We start from the raw sequence: 22382 nt of genomic DNA, 5'->3' as shown, positions 1-22382 counted from the left end.
GGATTGGGACTGGTGCTCTTGGCTGAGACACAGTGCCTTGGGTTTTTTAAGCATCCTTGCACCAGAGGGCATGGAATGGACCAGAAGAATCTGTACAGCCTTTGAAGAGAGGGGTTTTGCCTCTGTTAATATCCTGTGGCAGGTTGGTTTGTGTTGAGGAGTAACTGCTGGAGAGATGCACTGTTAGCCCAGAGTTGAGCTGCTGTCTATCCATCAATACCACGTGTTTCTCACCAGCCTCCAGTCTCTTGCTCAGTCCCTTGGGAAATGGCAGAGCTACTACTGCCAGGGATAATTATTCCTCAAGACAGAAGACATTTGATAAAATATTAACCTTTTTCAAAAACAGAGCCCCAGTTAATTAGCTCCACTTTTGTGACACATTCACCCAGAGATAAAAGCTCGTTCCCCAGATATCTGTCTGTGGAGCAGTGATCTTTCTGCCTGTCCCTGTCATGATGGGGGACACAGAGGAGTGGAGGAGTGAGAGCTGGGAATTCAATAAAAGACAGTGACCTGCCAGTCACTGCACCCTGAGGACAAACTGCTCTATTTCAAGGTGAGCAATGCCTGGTACAGGCACTGCTGCTTTTGTTCAAGAGCCTGGAGCTGGAAACAGAGACAGAGTGGGTGGTGGGATCCACCTCGCTGCCTACACCTGGGCTGTGTCTGTGTTGTCAGTGCCACATCTCTGGAGCTTGAGTTTGGCGGCTACATGGGTAGGTAGGGCTCAGTAGAGCTGAGTGAATAACAGTGTTTCAGTTCTTTGGTTATTTAAGAGAAAGAAAAGCTAGGAGATGGCAATTTCAGAATAAACCAAAAGCAAAGCTGTTGGGGAATCTGAAAGTAAAAAGGCAGGAAAACTTAAAGCCAAAGAGATCTGTTTTTCTCATCCTGAAAAGGGAAAAATTTCATTTAGATCTCAAATGTTTTTGACACTTTAGTCATCTAAAAATGACAAGCTGTATTTAAAAGCAAGTGATTTTGAGTATCAGATGAAAAGTACACATTGGGCTCCTGAGGAACAAACGATGTGCTGGAGTGGAAGTGATGCTGCAACGTGCGTTGGCGGGTGCAGGAACTGCTGGTGAGAGGCAGTCACTGCACCAGGGAGAGGATTCTTCCCAGGGGATGGAGGGAGGGGTGGGGGTCTCTGACACACCAGGACTGACTGCAGACCCAGCCCTGGCCCTCGGGGTGGCTGTGCCAACATCAGTCTGTGGTATTTTCTGGGGTCCCTGTCATAGGGAGGAAATGATGAATCTGACTCCATGTTCTTAGAAGGCTGATTTATTATTTTATGATACTATATTATATTAAAGAATACTGTACTAAAACTATACTAAAGAATAGAGAGAGCATACAGACAGAAGGCTAAAAGATAATAATTAAAAACTCGTGACCCTCTCCTCAGAGTCTGACACAGTCTGACTGTGATTGGTCATTAAGTCAAAACAATTCACATGAAACCAATGAAACAATGATCATTTGGTAAACAATGTCCAAACCACATTCCAAAGCAGCAAAACACAGGAGAAGCAAATAGATAATTATTGTTTTCCTTTTCCTCTGAGGCGTCTCAGCTTCCCAGGAGAAGAAATCCTGATGAAGGGATTTTTCAGAAAATATGACGGTGACATCAGTCCGTCCATGGGGGCATTGGATTTCGTTTTTAAACTCCAGGTGCCTCCTTCCCTGCAACAGAATGAAAGGATCCTGGGGTTTTTATAGGGAAGAGAAACCCTTGCCTGTCTCAGTGGCCTTCAGTGGGTGCACCCACCTGAACCACAGCAGAGCCCAGTGATGATTTCGTGGTGGCCATCCCTTCATCACCAAGTGCTTCAGCATTCCCAGGGTGGCATTGATCACCCTCTGCTAGAACCATCGTCTGTCTTTGGCTGCTGTAACATATTGACAACTTGTCTTATAGTTATTATGTGCCATCGACTACTTTGATAACTTGCTCCAAGTAATTCTGACAGAATGAAGTTGTTTGTTTAACTCTCCTGCTTGTCTCGCTATTTCTATTGACCTAATATGTTTATGAAGGCTGAAATCAAAGTCAAGTATTAGTAAATAATGGAACTAATTCTCCAAGACTCGCTCCTGTTGATAATTTAGGCCATGAGACAGTTTCTTCCATCAAGCTCTTGTTTGGTTTTTTTCTTCTAGCCAGCACCTTAAATTCCTACTCCATCAGCTGCAGCAAAAGGGCATTTTGTTTTGGGGCTGTTTGGGTGGATTCCTGCTTTGAGCACTGCAGATCCCTACATGTTGGAAGTGTTTTTGAGCTGTCACAGTGGGGAGCTGGGTTTGTGTTTCCCCAGCTGTGACTACGGAGCTGTGAGGATGGGGACTTTCTCTGCTTTGATTTGCCACGTGATGCCAGGAAGCTCTCTGGTCAGAAAGCGTCCTCCCTAAGGAATCTTTACATCCAGGGTTCCAACCATCTGAAATGTAATTTCAGGTTTTCCTGGCTTCTAAAGATCTTTAATAATGGATTGGAGGTTTTCCATGAAGGCACAAGGTACCAGATTTTGCTTTTACTTCCACCAAGTGAAAAACTTTGCCGTCAGCTCTGGTATTCCAGTAAAACTAGCATCAGTTCAAAATTCTACCGAATTGTACTGGTTTTGCCTTCTTCTTTTCACTTTTGTTGGTTCTGTTTTCCTTTTTGCCTCAGTTCTGAGGAAGGAAGGGTGGAGGGAGTCAAGAAGCAAGACAGACCCTGAGTCTGTGTGGAGGGCCCTAGAAGTCTGAATTATTCATGAGCTGCTTTGAAAACCAAGACACACAATCTGGTTTAACTTGTTTTTAAAGGCAGCCGTGCTATTCTTTCCTTCCTTCTTAGTAAATTCTCTTTTTTTTCTCCTTTCCTTTTCTGAAGACAAAAACCCAGCAAATTTTTAATGAATTATAAATGCATCTTCTCATCAGTTTTGAGGTTCACAGGCAGCAGCACGTCATGTGCACAGAAGGTTATTTTTGCCTTCTTGCATTTCCCCTTTTCTTCAAATTTAGTCGTTTGATTAATTTTTCAGATATCTATCTTGCTGGGAGAAGAAAGAAAGAGACTGAAAGAGGCAGTGAGTTAGAGGAAATATTAATTGCAGGCTAGCCAAATCCAGCACTGCTTCAGGTTCCAGAAGCTGTGTAGAAAAATGTCTTTCTTGGTCAACCCAAGGAGACTGATCTCAGGTCAGCCAGTGGTTAGGTTGCACCAATTTGCAGGACTCTACTCTTTTGTGCATTTTCTAGTATTTTTGTGGGGAAGGTGCAGACTTGGACAGGTTCCTCTGCACATCTAATCTACAGCCAGAGCTGGTTCACGGCCCCAGCAGATTTTTCCTGAGGGCCTTCTTTACAATTTTATCAAATTACATCTAGTTCAAGCCTGCTGAATAATTCCTTGTGAGCTCTGGTGCTAACCACCAGTGAGTATTTGTTGCAGATGTGCCTCCTTACCCTTGCTGGAGCCCTTTTACACCCTGAATCATCTGCTCAACCAGGGATTCCTCTCTTTGGATCACCACCGTTTCTCCCAGCCCCGACAGCGTCTGTTGCACGCCACCCTAGGGATTTTTCAGCCCCTTTTTGGGAATGCAAACGTGAGGCACACGCCAGTCCAGCACAGAGAAATCCTTCTGACCTTTCTCAAGGGTATTTTTTCACTTTGGCAAGCCAAACTTGAGCTGGCATTCCCTGCAATCATGTGGCACTGCCAGCTGACATCTGACTCCGCGTCCTTTCTTCTTTCCTTCTGGCACGGCTGCTTTCCGGACTGCTGAGCCTTCCAGCTGTGTTTTCAGCCTCTCTTTGCTCCAGGCCTTTGCTCTGGTGTTTCAGTAGCACCAGCCTGCCCACAGCCATGGCCAGCCCAAGGTGGACCTGCAGGACCAGAGGGTCTGGAGCTGGTGGCGATTCCTCTTGTGCTCTGAAAGTCACACCCGTGCTCTGAGCTCAGATCGTGGTGTGTCCTGGTGGAGCTTAGAGGCAGCACCAGAGGGAATCCCAGAGCTTTCTCAGTAGGTGTCTGTGCTAAACCTGACCCCACGTGCAGGATGTGCCAGCAGTTGTCTCACTGCTCACAGCTGTGACCTAGAGAGGCCCTGGGTGTCATGGTGGTGCTGGTGATGCACAGACCATGGTCAGCTGGCTGAGGAGGGGCAAGGCATACCCAGAGAAAGGAGCAGGAGATGCTGGCATGACTTGGGAATGCAAAGGGGCATTTTGAAGGTCTCTCAAAGCTAAATGAAAAAATACTTTGAGACAACATGCAGGAGGGGTGGCTTGGGGGAAGCCAAGAAGCAAGGGTATTGATGGGAGGTGAATGCCATGGAGATCACTTGACCCCCCTCTAGGTGCTCTGGTCAAGCAAATTCTGAATTGTTGTGTCCCATTTATACTCTTGTATGAGACTGATGCGTTGACTGTGGTGTGCGCAGCACTTCTTGGATTTTCCACCTCTGGAGGTCATCAAGTAATGATTTTTTGAAAGGTACTTTGCAGTCAGGCACAAGTCACTGGACTTAATGCCTGGATAACTGCAAAATGCAGAAATAACTGGGAGAAATGCCAGAGGCTGTTGCCCAGAGGTCAGGTGAGGTGGTGCACAGTCCTGTCCAGCAGTAAGCTCTATGAACTTCCTAGATTCCATAGGAGTTGGCACATACATTGTTTTATAGCTCGATGTCAAACCATATCCATTTTTTAGAGTATTTTCATGGAAGTCTCCTAGGCTAGTTATTGGGAAGAAATTCTTTACTGTGAAGGTGATGAGGCACTGGAATAGGTTGCCAGGAGAAGCTGTGGAATGTCACATCCCTGAAGGTGTTCAAGTGTTGCATGGGATTTAGGGAAGCGTGTTCTAGTGCAAGGTGTCCCTTCCCAAGGCAGGGAGTTGGAACTAGATGATCCTTAAGGTCCTTTCCAACCCAACATAAAAACATTCTATGTTTTTATGATTTATGAATTTTGTTTTAGCTCAAAGACAGGGCTTAGGCACAGTAGTTTTCCACCGTTGTGTATGCCACCCTGAGAGGTTGTCCTGAGAGGTGTGACCAAGGTGCCTGCATGTCCTGCCATCCATCCCTACAGGTGTGCAGAGCCTGTTTAGCAATGTTTGCTGTTGGCCAGCTGGGGGTTCTCATCTTTTCCTTTCCATTGACAGCCCTTTCCTTGCCTGTGGTGGGTAGTGGCTTCCTTTCTCACCACAGCCATAATTTTCATTTTCTTCCACGGGAGTAATTTTTTACTCCTTGGGGAATGTCATCTGAAATCAGCATGGCTTGTCCATCAGGGCTGGTGTGAACCCATCCCTGGTGATGGCAGGTCCCTGTCCTCTGGGCTGATGTGAGAGCCCTGTGGCAGTGGAATGCAGACAAACCCAAATACCCTTATTTTGAATGCATGGTGACGAGACTGTGTTCTCCCATGTGTTTCCAAGGAGAAGAGAGGAGCCAGCAGGGAGGTGAAAGATGGTGTGGCTCTGCCTGGTGCAGCTGCTGTTTGAAATAAATATGCAGAGAGTGGTTTGGAAGTGGTGAGCTGTGTTGAGGGAGAGTTTGGACTTGATGGAAAACGTTAAAAATTCAGAGCAGAGCTGTTGGCAAGTGATGGCTGTTGAAGTAGAGCAGAGGAATGAGCAGAAGCCTAGTAGGGGGAATCTGGGGGAGTGGGATGAGGATGATCATTTATGGAGGGAATTAACTGAGGCACAGGAGAGGGTGAATCTTGGAGGTGGGTTTTGAGAGACACAGCACTGCACTGTGGACATGTGATGTTGGATGAGCCTGGGGGCACCATAAGAGGCTGTGGAACAGGGTCTGATGCCTAAAGAGGCTGATCTGGAACAGAGGCTAGACAGAGTTAAAGGAATAAAGTAGATATTTATTAAAAGGCCTTCAGAGGATACACCTTGGGCAGTACAAGAGCCTGGCTGAGGCTCTACCCAAGCTGGATGCAAGAGGGATGACCAGTCACCTGTTTTCACACTTTTATAGGTTTTGGCCCATTTACATATTGGGGTCAATTGTCCAATTCCAGCTTCAGGTTATGAAGTCCTATCTTCCCCAGATTGCTCTCCTCAGTTTGCTGTTGTTTGTACTTCTTGAGCCTAAAGCTGCAACAGAGTCCTTGGTTCTCAGGCTGGAAAAGAATTGTTTTGTCTGACTAAACTGTGAAGAGAGCTTGCTGACACTTTATATGAAGTTCAGAGTCACTAAGGCAGTACAGACTCTAAAAGATATGAAAGTTGAAACTAATGGCATCAGGTCTATCTCTGTTCACACTGTTAATCTTTACCATTGTGCTGTGCAGCTGTGGTGGCAAGGTGGGCTTCGGTTTGGTGAGGGGCACTGAGAGTGAAGTTTGCCATTTTAAATGTAAGATGGGCTCAGATTCCCTGGGAATGGGCATGTGCTGCCCTGTCAGGAGGATCTCTAAGGATGCAGGGACAGCTGTGTGTGGGGGCCACCAGCTTGTGATGCCCCTCTGCTCACCAGCAGCGCAAGGGCTGAAGAAGCTCAAGAAAAATATCTTGAGAAAGGGACTTTGGGGCCAATGCTGGAGTGTCTAGAGTTTAGGACTTTGCAGGAGAGCTTTGCAATTCCTGCAGCGAGTGCAGGGCTCTGGCTGTCTGCTCCATGTCCCCACAAACAGGCGCTGCATAATTTATTCCTGAAGAGTTAACAACACATTGGGAATGTGGAGTCAGATGTGCTGCTCTGGCCAACCTGCAGGAAATATGACAGGCAACCAGTCCAGGCTGGGGTTTTCCAAGTGATTCCTAAGGTGTTTGTAGCCACACTACCCCTTTCAGAACTTCCTAGTTGTGAAATTATTTCCATTTTTAATGGGGAAAAAAAACTTCAGTCAAAAAGTGACTCTTCCCATCAAATGAAGTTTGTCTGCTTGCATGAGGAAATAAGAATTGTTCTCCATCTGGATGCTCTCCCTGGGGTTTTTAGGGCAGGCCAGCCTGGCTTCTGGCCTCTTTCACCCCACCCAGATGCTGGGAGCCTGCAGAGCAGCCTGGCAGCTTTCCTGCTTGCACTTGCTGTGCTAGGATTGCTCTCCAGTCCTGCTGCAAGGTTTCATAGCATCAAACTTTAAGTGGTTTTAGCCAGTGAGTTTCAACACACTGCAAATACAGGCAGTGCAGTTACTACTTTTCTTTTCTTTTTTTTCTTTCCTTTTTGTTTAACAATCTAAAAAAATCCTCAAACTTTCATTGGTTTCCTGAAAATGTTGTGGGTGTTGGTTTTGGTTTTGTTCTGGTTTTTTGTTGGCAATTGGGTGACCTATGAAATGCCATCAGCAGCACAAAACGTTTATCCAGTGACAGCCTGAGGTAGCACAGGCAGCTTTTAGCAGGTTTATTTTCATTATTACAGCAATTTTAGGGCTGCATGCTGCAATTTTCACTTGCAGTGAGGTATTAAATTGAAATTACCCCAGATGTAATTGTCACACAAAATAATTCTGGACATGCTGGATTTAATGCTTTTCCAAGCTGTGGTTTTTATTACCCAAGTAAGTGCCAAAGAAAGACACTTGTAGTCAACAACTTAAACTGAAATCTGCCTTCTGGGGACCCAGGATGTTTAGCTGCAGTTACACTGGTGGAGGAAGGGGGGGGGGGGGGAAGGGACCAAGTGGAGGAAACTTTGGGAGGGCTCCTGAAAGAAGAACCCAGGGGTAAAATCCTGGGCAAGGAGAGAGTCAGAGCCATAAGGCTCCCAGGAGGAGGAGCCCTGGGAGGAAGGTGCTGCAGCTCTGCCTCACCCTTTGCAGGCAGTTTTTGGAGAGGTGAGTCCCAGCTGTGGTGTAGTGCTGGTCACAGAGGCAAAGCGAGGCTGCAGGTCCATGGCAGCATCATTCCTGTCCTCGGAATGTGCCAAGCCTCTCTAGACACGAGCCAGAGGTGAATTGCAGCTCTGGAGGTGCCCATGTGTGACATTCCAGCTTCTCCCACACGCACACTGCCTGGTTGGGCAGGTCTGGCATGTCAGCATCTGGAGTTTTAGAAGCAGGTTGTTGCTCAGGAGGAGCCTGAGCCAGCCTGCAGCAGCCCCAGCACTCCCACCCATGGGAGGCACAGACACTCCCAGCTCCTGCTTTCTTTACCAGCTCCTGGGCTGTTGTAATAGCATAAGTAAAGTATTGATGACTTTGTATTTTCCACTCTCGCTCGTTCTTTGCCAGAAATAGCTTCCCTTGTTGGCTCCACAGAGCCCTGCTGGAAGTGGGTGGAAGGACACGCATCTGGGAGCCGTGTATAAATAGCTCAGGGAGAGCAGCTGCCATCGTCTGTCCCTGCAGCTCCGCAGAGCAAACAGGAGCTGAGCCTGAGCGTGGCCAGGCTGAGCAGCGGCAGCTTGGGATGGCTGGGCCGGAGCGGGACACTGGGTGACGCAAGGGGCTGCAGTGACCCAGAGGAGCAGCTCAGGGCGTGACCCAGGGCTGTTTCATAATTCAGAAAGCCTCTGTTTTCAGCATCCCCGAGATGCAGTTTTGATGGATGAGGGTGTTGTCGCACAGGGCAGCGTTGCTGAACTTTCTCCTGCATATGGAATAGCTGCGCGGCTTCGGTGTCCTTTGGGGATGGACCCAGAATTAGAATTGGCTCGAAGGTGAACTTCTGGTGTGGATGACTGTGCTGAAAGTACAGGGGAGTAATGAGAAACCTGCTTTTGGTCAAGTTCAAGCAGGACTTGGAAAGGGTTTTGAGTGAAACAGTGAGAGAAAGCATCAACTAATTTAGTATGAGCTTGCAAATATTTTGTCCCACCCAAGATACCATTTTTTCCTTACCTTTGGAATTGTTTCTCCTCTTGTGCATTCTTGTTCACTTTGGTAATAATCAGAAATACAATTTCAAAATTAAAACATGGCAAACCTCGTTGAAAATAGTATCTGGAGCATTTTGGCATTTGAGAGGTGCAACATGCTGTTCTGAATAGTATAAACCAGCAATATCTGGCTGCTCTTACGTGCTTTCTCCTCTCCATATCCAATTTAATTTTTCCATCTGTTTTTACTTCACCTTGCAGGTTCTGTGATCCAGAACTTTTGAGGGAGCAGGCTGGTGGTTTGTTGGAAGAGTGGTTGGTCAGTGCTCTTTCCTGCTGCCTTTGAGGATGGTAGTGGTAGCACCTGAGCAGACAAGTGACATGTGGATGGCAGGAGACAGGATGGCTGTGATGGAGAGCTACTGTTGTGTCATCTTAAGACCATCTTAAGGGACTGATAGGGCCCTGGAAAGGGCAGCATGGATGTCCGGGGTATCTGGATTTTCTGAGCTTGGAATATATTGGTGTCGGTCTATAAAAGCCACAAATTTAATCAGCTAAAGGTCAAAGTAATTACAGAGTCTGTGACATTTCCTCCTGGGAAGGAGGCAGCAGGGACTGTGGCTGCAGCTGTGGGTTTTCACCTTCTGAAGGCTGGCTTGGAAAGTTTGAAATCCCAGTCTTCCCTGTAGTCTGGTTATGCAATTAATGCAGAATTAATAAGGAAACAATCAATTTAGAAACAGGGCTTGGCTTACCTTGCAGCTGGCTGGTGGGAATTGCTTCCTTAGGAGGCTGAGAGTGAGGTGGATGGGAGATGGAACTGCAGGGATGCTCTTACCTCTGGTGGTGCCATGAGCTAGGGGGATGAGAGAAGCCCTGGTGGGTAGCTGGGAAGCACTGGTTAGAGGAAAGGGCTGCCAGCTGTGTGCCTCCTTTCTCATCCCTTCCCATAATGGCAGTTAAGTTCTTTGCTGCTTTAATCCCCAGTGGCTTACTTGGCAGTTCCTGGACTCCTCTAGAAATGATTCACACAGAAAAAGTCTCATATTTCTTTGCAATAATGGCTGGAGACCATTTACTATTGCACTGTGCTGCCTGTGTTGGTAAAGTGAGCTCTGACTTTGAATTCCAGCACCTGAACAGCCTTTTCTGCTTTCTCCCTCCCCAGATGTACAACTTTGCACTACAGCCAGGACCTCCCACCCACCAGCGTGGTCATCACCTTCCACAACGAGGCCAGGTCCACCCTGCTAAGGACAATTCGGAGGTAAGAGCTCCTGGAGATCTCTTAAAAGATGGTCAGTGGGCCAGTGGTCATCACAAATAAAGGCAGAATCTGTTTTCACTCACCACGGCAACAGGACCAGACCTGCCAGCTGTGGTCTCAAATGGAGACTGAGAGAAATTCGCCTGAACGCTGCTCTCTGAGAAGTAGGTTTTACAGTGGGATGCTCAAGAAAGTGAGGAGCCATGCTCCCTTTGCAGGGTCTAGCCTGGGAAACTCTTGAGGGCTCAGCAGCAGATTAGAGTCTGGGCTAAGAGCTTTTATATCCAGCTGGGTAGGAGTGCTCAGCTGTATTTTGGCCCAGCTCTCTAGGGACAGCTATCATTCCACGGATATCTGCTCCAGTGCTGCTCCATGAGCTTCTCCAGTGCCCCATCCAGTGCCAGAAAGGCTTGCTAATTGAGAAGCCCTAATGACACACATGCAGACCAGATTTTCAGGGATGGTTTCTGTCCTCCTGCAGCGACACGCTGGAGCACTCTGGGCATGCGGCCATTCCTTCATTTGTCGGTTTGTTCTTGGCTGTGTTTTGCTGTCGTGGATAGACTGAAGGCTTCATTTTCACTGCAGGCTTTTGAAATCTGTGTTTAATCCCAATGTGTGCCTTGAATCTGCAGGTTCTCTTGTGGGAAGGTTGTGTCCAGGTCTGGGCTGGTGGGTTGCTCTGTAGCAAGCCTGGGTGTGCCGTGCTCTGTGTCAGCTGCTTTGCAGCTGTGTCTCATGTGTGCTTAGTGAAGGTCTGTGCCCTGCTGCAAGTCTTGGCTTTTAAACAGCATCCTGGCATCCCCTTTGCCATTGCTGGTGCTGGTCAGACTGGGGTTGCTGGTTAGGGGGAGGTTTCAGCTGTGCCCTGTTCACTGTCATGTCTTTGCTGAGCTTTTCTCTCAGCATCCTTCTTCAGGTGAGCGTATCCAGGGCCACAAGTGAGTTTGACAGTCCTGAAATTGAATTCCTGCTCTGCTTTATGGTTTCATGCCCAATCCTGTCTCCCTGCTTCACACTCAGTAATCTGTCACTGCTTTCTTTCTCTGGCGAGTGTGGATTTTGAGTGGCATTGATGCTTGGTGCTGTGTGCCACCTCCTTAGTCCTGGACCTTGCCTTTAATCTTTACAGTGCCTTGCATAAGTTTGCCATTCTCCAGAACCAGTTGTATTTGTAACAGAGGTGGCAAGTGCAGTCCTCTAGCTCCTGAGATATAGGGGGCTTATAACATGTGAAGGGCAGGGATGGATTTTAACCTCATTTCTCCCCATAACTCAGCACCTGACTGTCCTGCCAGGTGTGGTCATGAGTGATGTTGGACTCATGGTACAGCTCTTAGGCCTGGATCCCCCAAATCGGGCTTCATTAGAGAACTGTTCATTGCAGTGATGGCGAAGTTAGAAGTACAGGTACATTGAATTTTTACTTCTTCCTAAAGGTGATTGTCCTTTGAAGTTTCTTATTTCCAGCATAGAAAGACTTCCTTCCTTGTTCCTCTTTTTTTCAATTTGCTTCACCTGATTATTTGGCTTTACTGCCTTCCTTACCTGGCCATGTGTGATTTTCACCATAGCTTTGCTCCTTTGCACTGCTCCTTCTCTCTTTGGGCCCTGGCAATTCCAGTGCTCATGTTTAATCTGTGGGGAAGTTTTCCCCAGCTCTAGGAACCTTTCTGAGCCCTCTTTCTTGTAGCTTCATCCCCCAGCAGTTCCAGAGCCCCACAGAGCATCCCACTGAGCTGTACCCCAGAGGCAAGCCCAGGCAGTGAGGAACTGAGATGACAGCCTTAGGTCCCCATCTCCTCTGCTTGTCCCTGGGCTGAGATCCTGAACTCTCCTGGGTTGACCCTCTTTTTTTCAGGTCCCCATGGTTTGGAGGTGGCCTTTTGGCTTCAGGGTTCACCCATTTCCTCCTGGATGCAGTGCCTAGAGGCTTGCTTTGATGCAGCCAAGCCTGGGGATACTAATCCTTGGTGGCAAGCTGGTCATGTGGCTCCTGCTGTTCTCTCTAGATGGGGTTGTGCATATATTGCCACCTCCCTGCCTCTTTTTGGACCCAGCTGAAGGCTCATCTGCCTCTTTAGCCTCTGTGGGTTAATTTGCTGTGCCTTCTGACTGCTTGGGGCTTTTTCTCTCTTGCTCACCAAATACTTGGTTTAATTAGATCTTCCAGATGACTCCATCCCACAGTGGCTGTAACAACATGGATCATTTTCCTTGGCCATTCAAAACAAATTCTGTCCTCCTGACAGTGCTTTGTGCCTTTTGGGGCAGTTTGTGGCCAACTGCTTTTAGCATTCTTGTGGGTAAATTTGGCACCTCTTCTACCCTATTCTCCCTAGTACATGTCTTCAGTGGTATAACCCAGGTGACAGATGGACAGACTGAGGAGCAGAGAGGTGATTTTTCTGTAGCTGGTGGAAGATTCTGAGTTGCAGACCTGGTTTCCTGAGTTCCAGTAGGTTGGATTTTCCAGCCTCATTGCAGAATCAATGTTCTCGTGTTAATTGCGATTCTCAATGTTAATCGCCCTGTCAGGAGCAAGAAATAGGACAGAGGGACACTTCTTGCCTTGTCCAAAGCCATGGGTGATGGGGCACTGTCCCTGCAAAAGGGACACTTCCTATGTAAACACAGAGGAGTGGCAGAGGGAAGTGCTGCTGAAGGCAGCAGGGGAGGGAATGCCTCTTGCAGAAGTCACCACGTACCTGCTGAGCAGGGGGGATTTTGCTACTCCTGCAGTTTTCCTGGATGCTTGAGCGCCTCAGTGCTCCCTGAGTGCTGAGGCTGAGCTGTGCTGCAGGCTCAGTGTGTTTCAGGCTCTTGGTAGGAAGCAGCAACATGTGGCCTCCAGGGCACCCCTTACTCAGGTCACATTGGGAGCGCTTGGGACAGTTCATTTATGGACAGTTTGCATTGTCAAAGTTATTGAGAGAAGCTGGTGGATTGTGTTGAATAATGAATTCATTTAAAAGTTTCATGATCTTTTCTCTGACCATTTGCCAGCTGGGAGTAAAGCAGGGGGGGGAAAAGAAAAAGTAAATTTATCGAAGGCCCACATCTCTGGAAATGGTGAGGTCAGCATTTATAAATGCATGTGCAACTGTGCTTGTGAATATGTACAACTTTCCAGGGAGTAGGGGATGGGTGTCATGAGAAGGGGAAATAGAAAATAGGAGAAGAGGACAGAAAGGAGGAGATAGTCAATAGCAAAGTAGCTCTGAAGAGTTTTTTTAAGTGTTATTTTACTGTGCAGAAAATCTCATTGGGTTGTTTCAACCACTGCCTTTTTAGCAAGTTCCTTGTCCCTCTGTGGTTCAGTTTCACGTATTTCAAGCTCCAGGGCTCAGTGCCTAAAAATGGTGAGAGTCTCCAACTGTGCATGAGATGGGACCATGTGAGTAAACCCAAGGTGGGAAGGCAGGAGCAAGGGGGAAAATAAGCAATACAGAGGCATTTAAAATAAAAAGTAAAACCCCACCAAAACAACAATTTCTTCTTTCCTGTCTTTCCATCCTGTACTAGCCTGGATTTAGCAAGGGAATCCTAATCCTGTCATGTGGATGACCTGCTGGGCAGACGGTGAGACAGTCCCGTTTACTCTGCTGAGTGGTTTTTATTTATTTATTCTTCAAACTTGCAGCTGGGGAGCTCAGGGCAGGAATAAGAAAACTTAAATTATTTACCTCTTGCTGACAAACCAAAACACATCCTTTGGCAGGAGTCCTGATGCAAGCGCTGTGAATACCACATCAAATATTTAGATCATTAATTAGCAGAGTGAATATCATGCCTTTCATTTTCCAGTGCTCATAGGTGAAAGAAGTGGTGTCCTGGGCAGCCAGCACCTCTCACCTCCCCCTCGTGCCTCTGCCTTGTCTGCATCCAGACACATCTGAGACAGGGAGGTGACAAAGCCTCCTTGCTTAGGCACCATATGGAGTCTGTGCCATAACTGAAATGAGCCTGATTAAAGAAGCAAAAACAAGCCAGGTGTTGCACAGAAACTGTATAATTAGCACTTTGTGCTGACTATTTTTTTCATTTCTTCTTTTCTTTTCTGCTTTTTGCTTAAACCCTGGACTTTTTTTTTCTCTTAATTTGCTAATCATCTCTCGCGGTGACTGAGTACACAGCCCTCCGTGCGCTCTTACCTTTTGATGTTAACATAAGAGAACTCTTGAATTTCAAAGAGCTTGGTGGGTATTTGAAAGAATAAAATGCAAAAGCTGCAGTGTAATCAAAGCTCATTATGGTTATTCTTGGTGTGATGTCTTTCTTCCTACATAATTAGCCATTTGGGGTTGTTGAAGCAGTTCATTTTGGTGGGTATTTTCTCTCCATACTCAGTCTGATTTTGATAATTGTGACCCTTGGCCCTTTTCATACTTCATTATCCTCCCAAAGGTGTTTTTTTCCCTCCCAACAAGTCCTAATATGTTGCCATGGAGAGAATTAACAGGTTCATGAGTTCTCAAGGATGGGTGTCCACAGACACCTCCCTGTAGCAAGTGGGTGATGACCAAAACCACCCTGACTTGGCCAGAAGGTCAAAATTCCTTCCTGGAAACATTTTCCATGTCTTACATAGTCTGGGTGACTTTTGCACTGGTATTTATTTGGAGATGAAATTGCTGGATCCAGTGCTTACCTCTGGGTAGGTGGAAAAGGATCCCAACGAATTCTTGAGGAGGATGGAAGAGGGGCCTTACAATGAAAATTTAAGGTGAAATTCTCCATGGCTGTGTCTGCATAAGGTAAATAAATCGGAACAAAGAAAGTTTCAGCATTGTCAAAAGATAATTCAGCAACAAACCTGTTCTTATTAGGGTGAGTAAATGCTTTCTGGACTGGAGGCATGAGCTTTTAGTTTGATGGTAACAGGTCTTTTGGCAATTTAAGGGAGAAAATGTTGTGATCTTTGGCACAGCAGAACTTAAAAACTGTTTTGATTTGTTCAAATATGTCCATCACTGCAGTATATATCTACCTATGTTTGATTTCAGGGAAAGAAAATCTATAATAACAGAGGGACTTCAAAGCACTGTAATATTGTCTTCTGATTTTTCCCATATAAAAGGGGAAAAAAAGCCATGCACAGACATAAAGAAAGGAAAGTATTAAAAAAAAAAATCAAAGCTGAGCAGAGGCACAAGTAATAGAAAAGCCGGCTTTGAATTTTTAAAAGTGCTTTTATGGTCTATCTGAAAAGAAAAAAAACCAAACCAAAAACTGTAATGTTGAAAACGTGGAGGATTTGATGCCTCTTTTTCCCATCCTCCCTGAGGAGCGCTGCAGGAGGGGCGCTTATATTGTGTGTTCACAGCATCACGTGGTGCTATGTGGTTAATCGAGCACCAGGCAGAAAATGCAGTGGAGGCACAAATTTGGCTTTGCTGGGCACCTCTCTGTGCCTGCATCCTGTGGCCCCTGGCTTAGCAGCAGTTTTGGGGCTCGCTGGGCTGTGTGCTCTGACTTGCAGGGGCAATAATGAGCTGAAAGTGTGCTGGCAGCAGTGGTCCCATAGAGCCTCTGGACTGCCCTCACCTGTGTGAGTTGTTCATTGAATTTGGGAAAAGTGTTGTGTGGTGAGTGAGTCCCACAAGGGATTTGCTGGGAGAGGGCTGGGGTGGTACAGGTGAGGGGGTGCTGTGCCACCCACACTGGTGTCTGTCACTGACCCCATGGAAGGGTGACAGCTGATGGAAGGAGGCCTTGGAGACCTCCTTCCCTCGTGGGTCAGCATGCTGGCCTTTTCCCCCTTGCTCTGTCAGTGCCACAGATGGCCACTGGTGGATTCAGGGGTCATCTCCCCTGATTTATGGGGTGGCAAGCCCAGGCACAGAGCTGGTAGCACATCTGGGGACAGTGGGAACCTGCAGCTGAGCTGGGACTGGGCTGTGCATCTCGCCAGTCCAGGACCTTGGAAATGGTCCCTTGGGGTGGAAGTGGTCCCTTGGGGTGGAAGTGGTCCCTTGGGATGGAAGTGGTCCCTTGGGATGGAAGTGGTCCCTTGGAATGGAAGTGGTCCCTTGGAATGGAAGTGGTCCATTTTCTTCCATAAGATGTTCTCTGGCAGGAGACCCTCTAAGGCACTGAGTACTGCTTAGAGCCCAGGCCTGAGCTTACACAGCCCAATGCTTTGGTTGAGTTCTAATGGCTGGTACCAGCAAAAGCAGCAGAATCAGCCTCTCTGCAGCCACCTTCCCACAGAGTTAAGCCCTGCACTGCATTTCTGGCAGCCAGATCTACAGGGCAGGCCTTGAATGCTCCAAGTTTCCCGCTGCCTCCTCTCCTCCCGCTCTCGGTGGGTTATTTATTTATTTTGCTGGCTTTTTTACAAGCCTGCTTCTTTCCTGCAGGTTGCACAGAGTTAGGTTTCCAGGCAATCAACACTTGTTAAATATTCCACTGAGCATGATATTGCTCTCCTGTCTCTGTCTACTGATGCTCGGCTACGGTAATTTGCTGAACTCAGCTCTGGCGTACGGGGATTTCTAAAAAATAACAAGCCTATTAATAACAATAATTAAAAAACACTTGACAGGTGGAAACAGCACATCTAAATTGTTCTGTGTGCCCCAGTGGAGGAGGGCTGCTGAGCCACTTTTTCCCAGTACTTCATTCAGGCTGTGGGTGTTGAAGAGGTGTTGTTTAACTGTGCGTGCTACAAGCCAAGGTGTCGGGGTGGCCACAGCAGCTCCAGGCTGTTGCTTAGGGGACAGTGGCTTTCTCTTTTTTCCAGCCTTAGCATGCAAGGCACCTGAAGAGGGGGGAAAGAATGGCTTTTGACAAGATCCTGAAACTGGAAGAGGCAGGGATTGTCTTTCCAGAGAAAGTAATTCTTGGAAGTGATTTTTGAGGAGCTCCTAGCACAGGGGAGGTGCTAGGCTTACCTACTCTAGTCTGATAGGAAACCTCTTTTTTCAGAGGATTTCTCCCCAGGGGAAAAAAAAAACAACAAAACAGCATGGAGTAAGGATTGATTATATATGGAAGAAATTCTTTCCTGTGAGTTGCTCAGAGAAGTTGTACAGGCCCACTTACTTGAAGTATTCAGGACCAGGTGGGATAGGGCATTGAGCACCCTGGTCTAGTGGAAGTTGTCCCTTCCCTGTGGCACTGGGATTAGAACTGGATGATCTCCCTTCCAACTGAAACCATTCTATGATTCTATGTCATGCATCTGCCTTGGGATATCCTGTATGCCTTCCAAAAAAAAAAAATAAACTGGTTCAACTGTTTCTCTCTGCAGGGTTGTAATTGCAGCACCTGGAGGGGAGGGAATACACCAGTGCAGGCAGAAGGCACCTGGCAAAGGGGAACCCCCTGGGTGGGGTGGGCTGCATTTTTTGCCAGCTGGTTGGGTGGCTCCCAAGTTCCCTGGGGCTTCTCTCCTTACTGTGGTCTGGGCCAGGGATGTGGTTTTTCCAGACTTCCAGGTGCTTTTTTTTTGCAGAGTTTTGAGAGACTGAGAGAACCTGTTAATAAGGATCTGGCAGGGGCTGCAAGATTGTTAGGTAGTTGGGTGACTGCCCTCCTGTGCCAGTGGGAGGTCTGAAGATCTGAAATTTGGGGGGATTTTAAATGCTTTGTGGAAAAGGAGCCATGCTCAGGATGAAGGCAAAGAAGTTTAAATATTGTGAAAGCCTGTACAATCTGACTGACATCATCAAAGCCCAACTCAAGCACTTAGGAGGCTTTTGGGATGCTCTGGGGCTTCTGCTTCAAGCAGACAGCCTTGACCCTTTGCTAGGGCAAGATTTTAAGCATGTGTAATAGCAACTGCAAGTCCATGTCCTACATGTCAGGGTGACTGCTGCACTGCTGTTTATTTGGAGATGAAATTGCTGGAGCTGGTGCAACCAATCCATGACCTCTGCACCATGAGAGAAAGGGAAAGAACAGGTCTGGATTTTTTAATAATAACAATAATAACCCTTGGTGGCTTAATTAAGAAAAGATTGTAGCTTTGAGCCATGTTTCAGTGTCTGTCTACGCAGAGGGAGCTGTGAACCACATCCTCCAGCCTCCCTTTCATTACCTGGGTGGGCTCCAACCCTGCTCTTATCCTCTCAGCAGCCTCTGCAACACAATCAGCTTGTGGATAAAAACAGGAGTTGTCCTGCCACAGCTGTGAGGTGTGTAAAGATGGGTTTGAGCTGGGTAATTTTCTCTGTGTTGGCCCTGCTGTGGCTGGACACCGTATCATTAGCCCCAGAGGAGGTGGAGAGGTGACGACAGCTTTGCTGTAAGTCCAGTTAGGAATCTTGGTGCAATTTGGGGGAAAAAAAAAAAAAAAAAGCCAGATTTTCCTGGCTTTATGTGGGGCTCTGCTTTGCTCACAAAGGTGAGAAGGGTGAATCTCAGCTGTTTCCTAGGAATACAGAGCACTTAGCTCCTAGGTCAGGCTAGAAAGTGATAGCCAGGCACTCTAGATTACTGGAGGGTGGTTTTTGGGTTCTTATCTAGTACATCCTTTCTGGAAATCCAGGCCTGGTCTTCTGTGCTGTGGCAGGGGGTCAGTTCCTTGGCTTTTCCACTCCATTTGCTGGGTTGTTAAGTTGGTCAAGCACTGTCATGGATTTTCTCTCTTCATTCCTTAGCGTGCTGAACCGCACCCCAGTGCACCTCGTCCATGAAATCATACTCGTGGATGACTTCAGTGATGACCGTAAGTGACCCTTTCCCTGTTAAAAGCAAAGGGCCCAAAAGCCTGGGAGAGACTGGGATTAGCACTGAGACAGGGGAGAGTTTGCTGGAGTGGAAGGAAATTTAAAGCTCTGTAGCTGTGAAGAGCAAACCCCGCTCTGCTGGGTTTGCATCGCCACGTGTAGAACTCAAATTCCAGATGATCCGACCTCTTCTCACGAAAATAAAGCAAGAAAAGCGCTTGGCAAATCGTTTTTATGCCCAGCAGATGTGAATCCAATCCTTACATGGCTGTGTCCCACCACAGCCATGGTGTGTTTGATCTGGCTTTCAGCTGCAGCCAGGAGCAGTTCTGGGTTGGCACCACTGGAATTCCACAGGACAATGACAGTCTGACCCTCTTGACCCTGTGTGTACCTTCTGCATACATTTATGTAGGTTGTCAGCAACTCTTCTTTCCTTTTTTTTTTTTTTTTTGCCTTCTTTTTCGCCCATGGAAAGAGAACTTCCTGCATGGGTTTTCCCTTTTCTGAGGTGCACCATAAATACCATTGTACACCACACAAACAGCCCACATCCTCCTGCTGTTCCCTCCCAGTTAATAGTGTGACTCAAGGGAAATCAATAGCTCTGGTCTCCAGTAGAAGAGAGCTGAAGCCCCAAGGGCTCCCAGGGAACCACCCTTGCTAAAGACCTCGCCTAGTTCGATGGGAGAGTTGAAGATCTAAGTGCTCAAAAACACTGTCTCAGGCATAAAAAGGATGATAAACAGGCTGAGTGGTCTGTGGCACTTATATTTCAAGGAGCTGCAAAATAAAGCTGTTTACTTGGAAATGTGAAAACAAAGCCAGATAGGTTTCTTTTAAGAAACGAATCTAGGCTTTGCTCTTGGATGTTATAAATAGGCACTGCCTCGGAGAGCATTAGGGACAGATTTCACACAAGACCCGCTTCTTGGCACTGACACCTGCCTGGGAAGTTGCTGAAGCTGGGGGAAGGAGCTGCTGTGACTATGGTGAGCCCTGGAGCAGCTCCAGCACACGGGGCAGGCAGGCTGGGCAAGTCTGGGATCTGGCAGAATGGCTGTGATGGGGAAGAGGAGCAGGTGCAGGGACTTGAGCTGCCCTGCAGAACAGCAGAGCAGGATTTTTGGAGGGTGGAAGAAGTAAAAGCCTTGGAAGCATTTGGCTAAGTAGGCAAAGCACTTGCCTTCCTGGAAGGAGGCAGGTTTGTAGGAGCACAACTCCCCTGTCCCAGCATGCCAAGTGCTGTGAGCCAGGGAGAAGGAGCAGGGCTGGGTATTAACTCATCCCAGTGCACCAGAGGGGAGCCAGTTTCCGGTGTAACTTAGGGCAGCCCCTCAGCTACTCAGCACTTCTCAGCTATCTGACATCTTTTCTGTGATAGTCTCAGCCTGCTGGCATCTGCTCTGCATGCATTTACATAAAATACATGCATTTGCATAATGCACTACACACACATGGTCAGTTTTTTCCCTGCAACCCACCCCAAGCAATTAGTGCTTTTATCTCATGCCCAGTAGTGTCTCATTTCTCACCTCCCTCTGCCTGCTGACCTGTTACTCACTGGGATGCAGTTCTTCAGCACATGAGTTCCCACTATCCCCAGCAGATTTTCACTGTGAGTCCATAGCCAAGCCCTGCCACTTCTGCTCCCCTGTTCCAGCTCTGTCCCTGAATTGTTAGGGGTGTGGGCACAGTGATTTCTTGCTGGCAGATATTTCTGGAGGGGGTGAAAGTGCTCGGGTGAAAGTGCTCAGGGGGAGTGTATGGGCTCAGGGGTTGGGCAGAGGGAATGGGGCACTCACCTCTGTGTTTATAGTGCTGAGGAAGAAGAGGCAGAGGGGTGAGAGCCATGAATGAGTTGTGCAGGTCATAGTGTGGGTGTGTGGAGGTGGATGGGGCTGTGATGGGTACACCTGACATCCTCCCCTTTGCTGGGAGAAATCTGGGTGAGGACAGATCCTAGGGCTGTGTGTAAGGTGGCAGGACCTCCCCAGCTCAGGTGTAGGTGGCTGTCAGGCCTTTCTGCCCCATGGAGCTCTTGCCCAGAGTGTGAGGAGCCCCTGGCTGCTCCACAGGGCTGTCTTTGAGCATCCCTTTCTCCTTGCTGAAGGCTCCAGGCCGCCACAGGAAGCTCCTGCCCCGCCAGGCAGACACGCATCAACAGCTTGCGCGTTGCTTTGCAGCTACCAAAAATAGTCATTTGCATTAATGTGCAGAAATTTAGATTCTGACCTGAACCACAACTTTTCTATGCTGATTTTAGAGCATAATTCAGCTGCTCTCAGTGTAAATCTGCTGAATTTACACTAGTTCTATGAAAACTGCTGCTCTGCCAGGCCCAATTTATGCTTCACGAGCTGAGGGGTAAGGCTGTCGTGACCCAGCAGTGCCATTGCCCTAACAAACCATCAACCAGAACAGGACAGGGTCCTCTCCCTGCTCCCAGTCTCTCCTAGGAGTCCCCATCTCTGCTGCCAGAGCCACTGTGGGGGTGACTTGTCCTCGCTTTGTGTGTCCCCAGCTGATGACTGCCGCTTGCTGGGCCAGCTGCCCAAGGTGAAGTGCTTGCGGAACGGCCGGCGGGAAGGTAAGAGCTACCTGCCCCCAGCCCACATGGCAAACACAGGTTTTGGGAGGTGGGAGAGTCCTGGGGCCATGGGGAACCTCCTCCAGGCAGTGGTCAGCAACGAGGTCAGTGGCTTCTGGGAATAAGGGGGACCCTGATTAAAGAAAATGTGATAAAGAGCTGGGATTTGAAATGGATCCCCCCTCTCTCAGTGAAAAAGATGGGGCTATTAAGATTTCCAGTGAGGCTCAGCTGTAGCTTATTAGCCAGAAAATTAGAACAGGCAAAACAAAGCCCCGGGTCTTATTTGTAAAGATGTTAGCTCTAATGAAAAAGAGAAGATCTGCTCCTGCTGCTTCTGTGGGATTTTTTTTTTCTTTTTATAATTAATTATATTTGCGAGATTAAGAAGGGCTATATGGAGGATGAATGCATGTCTTACTGGACTGCTGCTGGCAACCTTTGGAGACATCTCCCCATTCCCAACAGCCTAAATGTGTGTTTCAAATCCTGGTTTGCAGTATTAGGATAACTAAAAACAAAGAAGTTTTTTGGTGCTTCAAATCCAAGGTGTGCCTCCAGGTCAGTGTTGGGTTGAGGAGACTGAGGAGGGGAAAAGGTTCTTTTCTCTGTGGATTCTTTCTGCAGAGGGTTTCAGCTCTGCAGGCCTGGTGACAGGGCGGCATCAGGCCCCATGGGTGTAAGAGACATTCTTGCTTTGGCAGGAGATTTAAGGGAGATCTCCACAGACCTGCACCTCCTTCTCATCTTTCTGCCCTGTCTTACGGGGGCACATGTGTGCTCATATCCAGCCCTTGAGGGACCTGCAGTTATTGGTGCTCTATAAATCAGTCACATGTGGGAACAAAACCTTACCTTGCTGAGTACATCACTTAAACTGCTTCCCCAGGAGCTGCCAGGATTTGGGAAGAGCAGGGGTGGGTGGAGAAGAGCATACCTACACACAAGATCTTAGGAGTCACAGAGAGAGATACAGGGCCAAGTCTGCATTGCAGGAGGAGATCTTGGCAAATTCTGGATGCTCCAGCCTTGTTCATATGTTCCCTCTCCACGTC

The 22382-nt window shown here is 47.7% G+C and overlaps 1 protein-coding gene across 1 annotated transcript in view; it reads left to right on the top strand.

The window, feature by feature from the left end:
* Window positions 1-22382, top strand: part of GALNT14 (polypeptide N-acetylgalactosaminyltransferase 14) — a gene marked incomplete at its 5' end in the record, with an annotated part of 92616 nt that overhangs the window by 43062 nt on the left and 27172 nt on the right. The window contains 3 exons of the mRNA XM_084202532.1: window positions 9964-10062; window positions 18669-18736; window positions 21262-21327. Of these exons, the coding sequence (XP_084058658.1) occupies window positions 9964-10062; window positions 18669-18736; window positions 21262-21327 (233 nt within the window). The remainder of the gene's footprint in view (window positions 1-9963; window positions 10063-18668; window positions 18737-21261; window positions 21328-22382) is intronic.

The sequence above is a fragment of the Fringilla coelebs genome (assembly GCF_963513975.1).
Source record: "Fringilla coelebs genome assembly, chromosome: 3".
Taxonomy (NCBI): Eukaryota; Metazoa; Chordata; class Aves; order Passeriformes; family Fringillidae; genus Fringilla; species Fringilla coelebs.
This window is presented reverse-complemented; position numbering and strand designations above follow the sequence as displayed.